At 38.3% G+C, this 14,786-nt stretch overlaps 1 protein-coding gene across 4 annotated transcripts in view; it reads left to right on the top strand.

Annotated features, from left to right (window-relative positions):
• The window catches only part of TBCK (TBC1 domain containing kinase), a 196,061-nt gene that overhangs the window by 154,288 nt on the left and 26,987 nt on the right, over positions 1 to 14,786 (top strand). For all 4 annotated transcript variants that reach the window (XM_070452250.1, XM_020901197.2, XM_020901198.2 and 1 more), the window contains one exon: positions 14,266 to 14,425. In XM_070452250.1, coding sequence (XP_070308351.1) covers positions 14,266 to 14,425 — 160 coding nt within the window. The remainder of the gene's footprint in view (positions 1 to 14,265; positions 14,426 to 14,786) is intronic.

Consider the following 14,786-nt stretch of genomic DNA (forward strand, 5'->3'; position numbering starts at 1 on the left):
AATTAAAAGTTTATGTATACACCACACTCCAAGGTAAGAGAAACCCAAGTAAGATGGTAGGCACTAAGAGAGGGCATCAGAGGGCAGACAGGCTGAAACCACAATCACAGAAAACTAGTCAATCTGATCACAGGACCACAGTCTTGTCTAACTCAATGAAACTAAGCCATGCCGTGTGGGGCCACCCAAGACGGACAGGTCATGGTGGAGAGTTCTGACAAAATGTGGTCCCCTGGAGAAGGGAATGGCAAACCACTTCACTATTCTGCCCTTGAGAACCCCATGAACAGTATGAAAAGGCAAAAAGATAGGACACTGAAAGATGAACTCCCCAGGTCAGTAGGTGCCCAATATACTACTGGAGATCAGTGGAGAAATAACTCCAGAAAGAATGAAGGAATGGAGCCAAAGCGAAAACAACACCCAGTTATGGATGTGACTGGTGATAGAAGCAAGGTTCAGTGCTGTAAAGAGCAATATTGCAAAGGTACCTGGAATGTTACATCCATGAATCAAGGCAAATTGGAGGTGGTCAAACAGGAGATGGCAAGAGTGAACATCAACATTCTAGGAATCAGTGATCTAAAATGGGCTGGAATAGGTGAATTTAACTCAGATGACCATTATATCTACTACTGTGGGCAGGAATTCCTTAGAAGAAATGGAGTAGCCATCATGGTCAACAAAAGAGTCCGAAATGCAGTACTTGGATGCAGTCTCCAAAATGACAGAATGATCCCTGTTCATTTCCAAGGCAAACCATTCAGTATCACGATAATCCAAGTCTATGCCCTGACAAGTAACGCTGAAGAAGCTGAAGTTGAACGGTTCTATGAAGACCTACAACACCTTTTAGAACTAACACCCAAAAAAACTGTTCTTTTCATTATAGGGGACTGGAATGCAAAAGTAGGAAGTCAGGAAACACCTGGAGTAATGGGCAAATTAAGCCTTGGAGTACAGAATGAAGTAGGGCAAAGGCTAATAGTTTTGCCAAGAGAACGCACGGGTCATAGCAAACACTCTCTTCCAACAACACAAGAGAAGACTCTACCCATGGACATCACCAGATGGCCAACCCTGAAATCAGATTGATTATATTCTCTGCAGCCAAAGATGGAGAAGCTGTATACAGTCAGCAAAAGTAAGACTGGGAGCTGACTGTGGCTCAGATCATAAACTCCTTATTGCCAAATTCAAACTTAAATTGAAGAAAGTGGGGGAAACCACTAGACTATTCAGGTATGACCTAAATCAAATCCCTTATGATTATACAGTGGAAATGAGAAATAGATTTAAGGGACTAAATCTGATAGACAGAGTGCCTGATGAACTATGGATGGAGGTTTGTGACATGGTACAGGATACAGGGAACAAGACCATCCCCAAGTAAAAGAAATGCAAAAAAGCAAAATGGCTGTCTGAGTTACTATTAGCTATGAAAAGAAGAGAATCAAGAAGCAAAGGAGAAAACGAAAGATATAAGCATTTGAATGCAGAATTTCAAAGAATAACAAGGAGAGATAAGAAAGCCTTCCTCAGCAATTAATGCAAAGAAATAGAGGAAAGCAAGAGAATGGGAAAGACTAGAGATCTCTTCAAGAAAATTAGAGATACCAAGGGAACATTTCATGCAAAGATGGGCTCAATAAAGGACAGAAATGGTATGGACCTAACAGAAGCAAGAAGATATTAAGAAGAGGTGGCAAGAATACACAAAAGAACTGTACAAAAAAGATCTTCACGACCCAGATAATCACGATGGTGTGATCACTCACCTAGAGCCAGACATCCTGGAATGTCAAGTCAAGTGGGCCTTAGGAAGCATCAGTAGGATCACAACAAACTGGAAAATTCTGAAAGAGATGGGAATACCAGACCACCTGACCTGCCTCTTGAGAAACCTATATGCAGGTCAGGAAGCAACAGTTAGAACTGGACATGGAACAACAGACTGGTTCCAAATAGGAAAAGGAGTACATCAAGGCTATATATTGTCACCCTGCTTATTTAACTTATATGCAGAGTACATCATGAGAAACCCTGGGCTGGAAGAAGCACAAGCTGGAATCAAGATTGCCGGGAGGAATATGAGTAACCTCAGATATGCAGGTGACACCACCCTTATGACAGAAAGTGAAGAAGAACTAAAGAGCCTCTTGATGAAAGTGAAAGAGGAGAGTGAAAAGGTTGGCTTAAAGCTCAACATTCAGAAAACTAAGATCATGGCATCTGGTCCTGTCACTTCATGGCAAATAGATGGGGAAACAGTTGCTGATTTTATTTTTCTGGGCTCCTAAATCACTGCAGATGGTGATTGTAGCCATGAAATTAAAAGACGCTTACTCCTGAAGGAAAGTTATGACCAACCTAGACAGCATATTAAAAAGCAGGACATTACTTTGTCAACAGGGGTCCTTCTAGTCAAGGCTATGGTTTTGCCAGTAGTCATGTATGAATGTGAGAGTTGGACTGTGAAGAAAGCTGAGTGCCGAAGAATTGCTGGTTTTGAACTGTGGTGTTGGAGAAGACCCCTGAACGTCCCTTGGACTGCAAGGAGATCCAACCAGTCCATCGTAAAGGAGATCAGTCCTGGGTGTTCATTGGAAGGACTGATGTTGAAGCTGAAACTCCAATACTTTGGCCACCTGATGCGAAGAGCTGACTCATTGGAAAAGACCCTGATGCTGGGAAAGATTGAGGGCAGGAGGAGAAGGGGACGACAGAGGATGAGAGGGTTGGATGGCATCACTGACTCAATGGACATGAGTTTGGGTAAACTCCGGGAGTTGGTGATGGACAGGGAGGCCTGGCATGCTGTGGTTGACGAGGTCGCAAAGAGTCGGACACTGCTGAGCGACTGAACTGAACTGAACTGAACACTCCTAATATTTCTTTTCAAGTTCCTTAATTAACCACTTGAAATTTTTAAATACACACAGTATGAAAGGAACGTTCAAGTTTTCCAAAACTTATAGTCTGACTTTAATTTTTATTAATACTCTCCTTTATTTTCTTCAGAATAAATATAAACAGAATAGCAGCAAGCAGAGCAACTCACCTGAATATTGTGCTCTGATAAGTGTAGGTGAGTTGCCTAACGTAGGAGTGTCTTTATGTCATCCTACCACTCTTGGTTCAAGGTTGGAACTCGGCAGAGACCTGGCCTCAGTGGCTTTATCTCCTCTGATTTCCTCTCTTACTTTACTTGCTGGTTTCTTACTGGTCCAAGATGGCCAAGCATATTTATACATCAGGGCCTTTGCCCTCGCTCCTCCTGCCTAGAATATTTCTCCCCACATCTTTTATAGCCGGCCTCTTTACATCATTCAGCTCTGCTGAGATATCACCTTTTCTCAGAGGAGATAAAGTCACTGAAGCCAGAAGGTATGGGGCAGTCAGAAACCTCTACAGTGTGATTAGAGTTACTAACATGCCTTTAATTACTTGACTACCTGTAATCACTATTCCAAAAAATCCACAATGAGAGATTTATGCTGTTGGTTAAAAACTTTTCACTCTCCTGTTGAAGACATATAAATGTACATGGTGGCAGTATTGTGCCTGACCTGTTTCTTCAAAATGAGAGACACTTAGAATGAATAATTTACTAAGATTCGATAGATCTAAGTGAATTGACTTCCAATAATAGCAATCACTAAGCTCTCACAGTGTGCCAAGCGTGGCACAAAATAATGCCTACTTGACTGATGAAGAAGCTGAGGCTTGAAAAGGCTAATCGACTTTTGCAAGGGCACATAACTCACAGTTGGTAGAGCTAGCCTCATGTTCCAACCTTTATTCTCCAAGATTTATGCAGGTGGCTGTTTGGTCTTTTCATAGGACTGTTCGGCAAGCATAAACAAGATTGAGATATGTCACTTAATATAAATTAATGACTGAATGAGATGTGTATTGATTCCAAATCATGTGTTCATACACTGAGTCCGTATGTACTCAGTCGTGTCTGACTCTTTGCAGCCCCATAGACTATAGCCTGTGAGGCTCCTCTGTCCATGCAGTTTTTCCAGGCAGGAATACTGGGTTGCCATTTCCTACTCCAGGGAATCTTCTTGAGCCAGGGATCAAACTCGCATCTCCTGTGTCTCCTGCATCAGCAGGCAGATTCTTTACCACTGAACTGCCTGGGAAGTCCCATCCATAGTATACATTCCTTCAGATCTTACACACACACTCAACTATTAAGATTTCAGTGCCTCTGTATGTAGGGGGCTTAATTCAAATTAAATACAACTAATAGTTATCTTTATACAGACACAGACACAGAATCAAAGAAAAATGAGTTATTTTAAATATTGTAAAGAAAATTTGGAGTGTTTTAAGAGAGGAAAGCATTTTAGAAAGGTTCTTTCCTACTGTAGTAACTTAATTTATAAGGTCTAATGCTTTCAAATTATGTCTTATTAAAATTTTCCAAAACTGTCACTAAGATGCTGTAATTTTAAAGCTAACAAATTAAGCCTGTTGAAATCTTCATATTTTTTGAAGGAATCATTTTTGTAGACAAACTTAATTTTTCAGTTAAACTCTGGGATTAACATGACTTTTCCTATCTGTTTAAGAAATGAATAAATATTTAACACTAGTATATTTTTTACATAGTTTTATTTCTCCAGTGCCTACAAATTAGTCCTATATAATACAGAGGGGAGGGGAAAAAAAAAACCAGAAACTCTGTAACATCTTTTTCTTCCCCTAAGAAAGTTATTTTTTAAGTGCTGTGCGTAATATTTAATTGTTTATAGTCTTCTCATGTCATTTGTATGCTTCCCAGGTGGTTCAGTGATAAAGACTCCACCTGCCAAAGCAGGAAACGCGGGAGACACAGGTTCAGTCCCTGGGTCAGGAAGATCTCCTGGTGTAGGAAGTGGCAACCCACTCCAGTATGCTTGCCTGAAAATTCCATGAACAGAGAAGACTGGCAGGCTACAGTGCATGGAGTAGCAAAGAGTCAGAGATGACTGAGCACACACCCAATCATTTTTTATCCTATCTTTTTGCTTTTATGAATCATTTAAGCAGGAAAATTTGGCTGATACAGTTCTTCATATAGGTGATACATCTTTATGTCGGTGAAAAATTTGTTTTCCTTATACATTTACTCTCCTGAAAACAATTTCAGGAGAGCAAATGTCTAGAGTTAAATTTCATGTCATCTTTCTTCACCTAGGTAAAATAATTAAAGTGATCATTTATGAAAAGGAAGGAGGCAGTGTTATCCTTCAGCAAGGTAAGTTACCAATGAATTCAGAGGACAGCCTTACCCCTCCCTGGAACTCTGCTGTGCACATAGGGAGAGAAAAGTATCCTTTTCCTCTGCTTTTCTAAGTTCTTTTCTATAGGGGCCCCTATAACAGAAAAGTATACAGATTTTATTTAATAAAAGTTTTATCTGACATGGGAGCCTTCATAAGGAGCACCTGAAGAATTGACTAAACCTGAGTGTTTTTAAGCTAGGTCTGATGAAAAGTGGACAGCCATGGGAAAATGTGACGGAGCAAAAGGAGTTTGAGCTAAGTGTTGTAAACTTTTGTAGTAAACCAAGGAAAACTTAGCAAGGCCTGTCTATTCAGATTCCTCTTAGTATTCCTCAGTCTGGACGATAAGGATGTTCCTATCCTCTAGGCATTAATATAAGGAGTGTGCGTGGGTGCTAAGTCACGTCAGTCGTGTCCAACTCTGCGACCCTATGGACTACAGCTCTCCAGGCTCCCCTGTCTGTGGGATTCTCCAGGCAAGAGTACTGGAGTGGGTTGCCATGCCCTCCTCCAGGGGATCTTCCCCACCCAGGGGTCAAACTTGCGTCTCTTATGTCTCCTGCTTTGCAGACAGGTTATTTACCACTAGTGCCACCTGAGAAGCCCAATATAAGCAGGGCATCTCTCAATTGAAGGTTTTATGACCTGATGCATGGGGAGGTCAGAAAGTCCTTCCTGCACATGACATTTCTCAAATTCCTTCGACTTAAAATATTCAGTATGTCAAGATGCCGTAATTTGGGGTGGCGTGTCCTGAGCCCCATCACCTGAAGTTCTGTTAAAGCTTTAGCCATTTAATTTATGACATAAACGTTCCCAGTTGAAATAAAAATACCCTGCAAGAGATAATATTTTAATCTGTTATCAGTTTTTGTGATTGTAGGTGAGAAGAAACATGTCAAAAATCTGAGAGAACTGCCTCTAACCTTGGAGGAGACCAGGAGAGGAGGGGAATTTAGACAGGAAATCTGGAGGACATGAAGACAGACTTCATACACTTGCAGTAGAGATGTAATCCCAGCTTTAGAATATGAAGGAATCCTAGAGATAGTCTAGTGCATATTCTTAATGGTAGAGCTAAATGGCTTATATCAGGGAGGCTAAACAGCTAAGTTTTTGTTGAAATATGATTTTATTTTTGTTTTTATGAGAAGGAAACATGAATTGTTAGTCTAGGTAAAGGTTCAGATCAGTTGTTTTTGTCCTTCAATACATAATGGAGATTTCAGAGCAAACAATAATTGAATATTTTAAAGAGGCAATAGTAAATGTTCCTCAGGTAGTACATAAATTTCATAAGTACTTAATAGTTTTAAAGATGATGCACAAGTTAAACTGCTGTTTTCTTTAATATTTCTAAATATTTCAAATTCCCTAGAGTTCATATTTAGTGTGGTCTTAGTCATATAATGTGAGTCCAACTGTTATCTATGAACAGAAATACTTTGAAGATCTGTTCTCATTTGCTTGAAGTCAAGATTGGTTTTGAAGCTTTATTTTTAAAACTCTTAACTTTTTTTAAATATCAGAAGCTGTAAGAAAGACCTCAAGCTTACACTTTTTAATTTAAAAAGCACATAAATTCGGTTGTTTTCATTATTACACCACGTTATTCATCCTTAGTAAATGCTAGAATTGCTCTTGTCTCTGTGTCCTGAAGAATTAATTTCTTAAAAAGTCTTCAAAGTAATATTGAGGTACTTGCGTACAGAGCGAAGTGATAATAAAGAGGCTTAGTAAGATTTTTGTTTGCTGTAGATTTAACATACTTAAATTACAGTTTCTATTCAAGTATATTACCATAGCTGAATGGACCTTGTATACTGTGGGCGTTTATGGTAGCCACTACCAAAGAATGTCTCCACTGTCTGGATTAATAGTCCTGAGAAGTACATCAGTTGTTGTTCAGTTGCTCAGTGGTGTCCAGCTCTTTTGCAGCCCCATGGACTGTAGCCTGCCAGACTCCTCTTCCCATGGATTTCCCAGGCAAGAATACTGGAGTGGGTTGCCATTTCCATCTCCAGGGGATCTTCTTGCCCCAGGGATGGAACCCACATCTCCTGCATTACAGTCAGATTCTTTGCCATTGAGCTACTGGAGCAGGAGCGCTCCTACTTCCTCTGACAACCTATCCATTGCCCCAGTTAGTGAGTTCCGTCAACCCTATTTAAACAGCCAGTCAGTCCTGCCTGAGAGCCTGCTTTATTGGTTAAATCAGAGCCCCTGCCCAACAGGAACTCACAGTCTTGTGGCTAAGGCAGACAAATGAGATAGATAGTTGCCATACCGTGTGAAATGCTCTATGTCTGAGCCATACTCAGAAGCCATGGGAATATAAGGATGGTCGTCTCAGCCAGATAAGGCCCTAAATGAGTCTTAAAAGACAAGTGGAAGTCACCCGAGCAGTGACCAGAAAGAGGACACTTGAGACTGAAAAAACACAGTGCATGGGTGCAAAGAATGTGAGGAAGACACATTAGGGAATTACCAGTACTGTGGATAGACTTGGCTGGAATATATGAAGTTAGGAAGTGAGACTAAAGTAGGCACAGGCAACTTACAGAGAATGTTGTGTAATGTGCTAGGAGTCCAGGTTTTATTCCATAGGTTGTAAGAAAATGTTAAAGAATTTTGATCAGTTAAGTGGCATGCTCAGATTTGTGTTTCAGTGAGAAGAATGACTATGGAAGGAATGGTGCAGGCAAGACTAGAAGGATGGAATCACCCAGAGATTTGTTGTACTTAAATATTCCTTCATATTTCCAGTCACAGAGAGTGAGGTCTCTAGCTTTGCCCTAAAATTAACTAGTTTTACTGAGCCCTTTGGGTTGGTATCTATGCTGGAGAAAGTCCAGGGAAATGACTCCTATTGCTATTTCTTTTTCCTCATACTGTATTTTGACAAAAGATAATTATGTATCATGACACTTACAAATATTGATAGGTAGTGGTGCCACAAGCTAGGAAGGCCAGGAGGCATTTAGTGTGTTTGTCCCTGACACTAGTTACTGTAGGTTTGGCACAATTCTGAAATCTGTTTACTCAGCAAATATGTTAGATGTATTCTAGACACTGAATTAAGCATCGTAAGAGTTTCAAAGATGAGATAAATACAGATCCTTTATATAAATCATTTAAAGTCTTGATGAAAGTCGGGTACATTAATATATGTTAGTAGTTTTAGTTGCTAAGTCATGTCTGACTCTTGCGGCCCTCTGTAGCCTGCTAGGCTCCTCTGTCCATGGGATTTCCCAGGCAAGAGTATTGGAGTGGATTGCCATTCACTTATCTAGGGGATCTTCCCAACTCAGGGACCGAACCCATATCTCCTGCATTGACAGGAAGATTCTTTACATTTGAGCCACCAGAAAAGCCACATTAGTCTGTTATAAAAGATCAAAGGGCTGTCATGAGAGATGTACAGAGACTGTAGGAAGGGAAACTTTGATGGAGGAATTCTCAAAGATAGGTAATATATGAACACTAAATATAGAGAAAAGCTATTTAGGTAGGGAAAACTACAGGAACTAGGCAGAACGTACACTGGAAACAGTGTGTGATCCAGTTTGGTTGGAATTGAAGTAGTTTGGTTCTGTTCATAAGGGCTGAGCTGAGAAATCTGGACTTTGTCCTGTAGGCAGCCATGGAAGATTTCTCAGCATGGGTGTGGTAATCAGAACTTCGTTTTAAATGTTTTAATATAACAATATTGTGAATAAAGTGGATTTCCAAAGGAAAGGAGAATTGGAGAAAACAAAAACTATTGCTATAGTCTAAGCCCAAAGTAATGAGTGTCTGAAATAGGCAAGTGGTAATGGGATAGAAATAGGGCAATGGGATTTATGAGTACACTATAATTGAATGTTAACAATAATGGGATGACAGAAATGAGGTTTTAGAGTGACTTGGAGATGGTGATCCTATTCAAAGAAAGCAGCAATAGATTTAGCAAAGAAAAATGATGAAATCTCAAGGGTATAATTTTTATAATAGGAAGCTTTTGACTTTTGATATACTAGAGGTATAGCCTTTACTTTGAGGTCTTTGACACTAACTATAATTTGCTAACATAGCAAACAAAGAAGCCAACATATAACTGAGCATACCTTCTTGGTCTGGTAAGATATAAGTATGCTTTGTGTATAGAAGTGTGATGTCAGCAAGTGAGAATTGCTGTGCACTTTTAGAATTTAGAAAACATGAGATTATTTCTGTACTGAATTTTGAACCATCAATTACTTAAAGGAATTTTTAAATCTTTTAGTAAAGAATTTTTCTGGAATATGAAAATTTGCCTATGTAACTTACCTATATCGTGTATCCATATTATTCTTAGAACTGATATTTTTTCTTTTCTTCATTAAAGTGTGATTCATCTTCTTGTACCATCATATAGAGTGACTTGTAAGAAAGTCTTCATATCTTAGAAATGTACAAGATAACACACATCATCCTTACCTGTTAATATTGTTCTAATAACCCAACTCCTTTATCATACACAAAAATATTTAAGGTGCAAACACACCTGACCCAGTGACTGCTATAGTAATCAGATGCTTTTGTGTTTTTATAGCTACTACTATTCCATAGAAGAGATTTCATTGTAATTCCTATCAGCTTCTTTAATCATGTCTTATATCTTTCAATTCCTTCAAATTCATCATTGAAAATCCTAATAGCAAAAATGTCTTATAAACACTGAAAGGATAATAGCTAGTGTTTATGTGTGCCATTGTTTTTATTGTGTTTTTTGCCAAAATAAATCTTAAAATTATGGTGGACATTATTATAAGTACACTGTCAAGATGTATATATGATTAAGGCTAATTACCACATAAATACTTGGGCTTCTATAATCTTGGTTTCTAAACCAGATACTTGACGCTGAAGCTTTTTAAGTTTATTGTTTGTAAAATAGTATAGTGTCCGTCTGTTGGGTAGTATACCCACTATAGAACCTCTTTGAGTGTAGGCAGATTCTTTACCACCTGAGCCCCCAGGGAAGCCCAAATGCAAAAGGCAAATGCAGTGAATTCAAATTTGTGTCTAGAATATGAGGAAAGCAATGAAGTAACAGTCACAATTCTAAAAAATATATTGTTGCATGTTCGTCTCTCAGTTCAGCTCAGTCACTTAGTCGTGTCCAAGTCCTTGCAACCCCATGGACTGCAGCATGCCAGGCTTCCCCATCCATCACCAACTCCCAGAGCTTGCTCATACTCATGTCCATCGAGTCAATGATGCCATCCAACCATCTCATCCTCTGTTGTCCCCTTCTCCTCCTACCTTCAATGTTTCCCAGCATCAGGGTCTTTTCCAATGAGTCAGCTAAAGAACTTACACATATTTGTCCTCCACTGCAGTTCAATAAAATAGAAGTCCTTTGACCATGGAGAAAGTGCATATTGCAGTGTATTCTTATATCATTTTGCTCTCCTTGCCATGTTGTGCCCAGGATTAATCATAGTCACTATATGTCAGAAATCATCTTGTGTTTCACTGTACTTAATTTGTCCTATTAACACACAATATACAGAATCTGTTTTTTGTTCATTCTTCAAACATCTAATACTTTACTATGATTATGAAAGATTGAAGATTTTAAAAAATCTTTGACTACCTGCCTTTATAATACAGTCTGACAGCCTCTCATGTGTTTAGAAATTGCCTGAAAAAAATTCTACTTCATCATATGATGTTTGCGTCATATGAGAATTTATGTTGTAGGCAGTGAAATGTAAATAAAAGCAAGGAAACAAGATCTTTAAATAACCAAGATTGTCTCATTGTCCAGCTTACTTAAGAAGAGAGTGTTCATTGTAAATGTATTAATATGTAACTAGACCAGTCTCATTAGCCTCTGCTATTTGCCAGTCACACGGTTAACAGCTATTTAGAGGTTTGACCATTCTGTCTACAAGCATCCATGTTTACCCAATCTTATTTGCACTATAAGTTTTATGACAAGAGTGTTCTTGGATGAGTGCTTTTATATGTTTTCCAGGATTTTTTTGATTGAACTAAACTAAAAATGGGTTTTTAGTGTGTTTTAAGATTTTTTTTCTTTTGTATCTTATTGTCAAAAGTGTTAAAATAGCCTTAAAAAAATTTGAAATAGTTTTGTATTTTGGATTCTAACTTTTCTCTTACCCAAAGGACTCTGTTGCCATCATACTTTGTCAGCATTTTAACATTTAATCTAGTGAATTTTTTTTAAACATCAAACCATAAAGCACAAAAGCGAATTCTAGAATGATAAGTTTATGACATACTTGTAGTGACTAAAAGGCAACTTGGACTAAAATCTTCTTTAAAAGCCCATAATAAATTGATGATATTGAACCCAGAAACTCATCTAGATGCTTGTCTATGATTTTAGATACAGATATTAGATATTGGGTATTTGAATACAGGTGAGTACTTTTTTTAAACCAAATATTTATAGAATTTATCTTGTAAAATAAATAATTTTATTTAATTCTTTAACATGTGGCTGAATAAATTATGTGTAGAGAAGGCACTCAGATAAGTTTAACACAGTCTGAGCATTGTCTTTTATCTTTGATTTTGAAGAGAGAGAATCTAGTTGGCTCAGCCTGTGTCAGACATCCACCTCCCCCTCGCCCTCCCCACTATCCCGTCAGTCTTGATTGAGGCAGGGTCACCTGACTCAAACATGACAGCCTAGGCTCATCCTTTCATCAGGGTCAGTAGCTGAGGTCCTTTCAAACAAGAAAGCAGGGTTTGGGCAGGCAATGCAAACGTGTCTGCTAGAGCATTTAACTAGTATAGATTTGTATTGTTTTTGCTACTGAAAAAACACTAAAAAGGAAAAATGTCCATGGTTGACACTGGCTATTTAATAAATACAGAAACTCTCTCTGGCAGCTGACTCAGGCTGGCAGATGCAGATTCCTTTGCTGAAAACAGTTGAGTTGTCCTGTTCACAGTTTGAGAAGTCAAAAGTTTTTATTTTAAGGTATGTCCTTATTAAAGATTAAAGTGCTATTGTAGTAATTATATGCTGAGGACAGTCATTTCTGTTTGTGAATACTGAAGCCGATACTTTGAATACTGAGTCATTGTAAATGTTCAAAAAACTAGAGCTGATGAAATTGAAGGGTGATCTGCCTATGATCATAAATTCTCTGTTCATTCTAGAATATTCTAACTAAACAGTGTACCTGGAATGATATCTATTCTATTTCTCACTTCATTTTCCAGAACGTTTTACATCCTTTCCCTCATTATTAGTGCCAAATGCTTCTCTTTAAAGAAAAATGAAGTAACAGCTGACTAGACGTTTAAGATATGTGTTCAACCTCCACCATCTATCTTGAGAGTAGGAGCCTCAAATTTCTCCTCTCTGTGTTAATGAGGGAAAAAGAGAGATTGACAGAAACAGAGAGAAGTAATACCCTAAAGATGAACCCACAAACTGGGGCAGTAGAGAAATTGACATGTCAATAAATAATTATAACTTTTGCCATTCTACAGCAATGACTGATTAGTTTTTTTGGGGGGGCAGATATTCATTGCTTGTGATATAACCTTTTAAAATGCTGTGACTTTTCTATTTTGTAAAGCACATATCTAAATTGGAAGTTTAGGGGGAGATGCTTCTATTGAACATAAACATCTCTTCATGATCATCATCAGTGATTATAAGGAGGAGACAAGATACAGCCTAGACAGACGTCTCACAAGCTAACCTTCACATTCATTCTCCTTCTAGCCTTTCTCCAGCTTGTTGCCAAAGTGCAGATGTGATCTGTTAACTTATCTGCTTAAAATACTTCCTGATTTTCATTGCTCTAGGAGAAAGACCAATTTTAACAACATGATCTGCAAGGTGCGTTATGATCTGGCCTCTGCATTCATTTCCAGGCTAGTATGCTATCTTTGCTCTCTGCATTCTACTATACTGGCCTTCCTTCCTTTCTCTTGATTGGTCATGTGCCTCCCCAGTACACACCTCACATTTCTGCCTGAAATGTTTGTCTCTTCCACCACCCTATACCACCTGTATTCTATTCTGTTGCCTAACTTTTATTAATTATTCAAATTTTACTTCAGCCATCACTTATTTCCTTAGTGGAAACCTTCCCTGTCCTCCTCAAATTGACAGGCCCTATCAAAGTATCATATACATCTCTTTCAGAGCAGTTTTTGTAGTTGTTAATTTATGCTTTTAAAAAAAGTGACTGATATAATAATAATCTTTCTCTATAGACTCTATAGGAAGAGTCCTCTTTTTAATTGCACTCTTTTGTAATAGAGCTTTAAAATAATCACAATAGTAGTAATAATAGTAATAATAAATTGAAAGCCATGAATGTTGTACAGCCTATGTGATTGCCATTGATTTGCTGCATTCTGATCACTTTCACAATATTTCGTTTAATCAAGAAAGTCTCATTCCCCCTTTGGCTAATCTTTTTCCTTTCTGTCAGAAGTTCAGGGGAAAAAAGTGAAACTAATGAATAACTAAAATAGTAATTTAAAAAGTTAATTAATAAAGTAGTAATTAATAAAAGTTTATTATATACACACCAAAAGACAGTTTGCAAACCAGGAGCAGTTGAGCCAAAACATGGAGTAAGCCTCAGAGGTATATTGTTAAAAAGCAGCAGTGACTTTTTCAGTGACTGGTTACAATATTAAAATTTTCTTAAATGAAAGGGAAATGGTTAGTGAGCATCAAACATCAATTTAGGGAGACAGTTTAAGTTTCACTTACGATTTTCAGAGGCATAAACAAGAAGTGACCCAGGTCAAGTTAGCCTCGCTTGTCTTGCAAAACAAGCTAAATTAATCTTTGCTTGTATGACTAAACTGGTTTTGTCTGTTCAGGGGATTTTCAAGTCTTCTCTCCATTTCTGTTTGATTTTAATGGTACTCTCTTCTGAGAATTAATTCCCTGTGAGCTCTCTCACACATTCAGATCTGCACACAAATAAATGTTTCCCTTAACCTTTTTTCTCAGTTTCGTTCGGGGTCACATTTCAGGCAGCATCAACATTCCATTCAGCACTGCGTTCACTGCTGAAGGGGAGCTTACCCAGGGACCTTGCACTGCCATGCTCCAGAGCTTCAAAGGGAAAGTCATTGTCATCGTGGGGAATGTAGCAAAGCACACAGCAGAGGTGAGTGCACTCAGAAATGTCGTGTGGACCTCATGATGAGTTATTTACCTGCCGACTGCAACAGGTTGTCTGAATGTCATTTCTTCAGGAGCTGGTTGCAAATCAAATGAGCTTTGAATATCTGTCTATATTCTTACATCAAGAAGATTGTCTACCTTTTCCCCGTAAAAGAATTCAAGCTTGTTTTCCTCACTGTACAGCATTAGGATCAATGCTAAGCTTAGGAAACTTCAAATGATAGCCTACTATGTTTTGTTTTGGTTTTGATGTTTTGTTTTTTAACTGTTTTCTGAAATTACAAGAAGTAAATTCAGTTCCTTTCATTGGAGAAAAACAGTGGGACTTGATTGGTGGTTCTGAA

Source organism: Odocoileus virginianus, chromosome 21, assembly GCF_023699985.2.
Source record: "Odocoileus virginianus isolate 20LAN1187 ecotype Illinois chromosome 21, Ovbor_1.2, whole genome shotgun sequence".
Classification (NCBI taxonomy): Eukaryota; Metazoa; Chordata; class Mammalia; order Artiodactyla; family Cervidae; genus Odocoileus; species Odocoileus virginianus.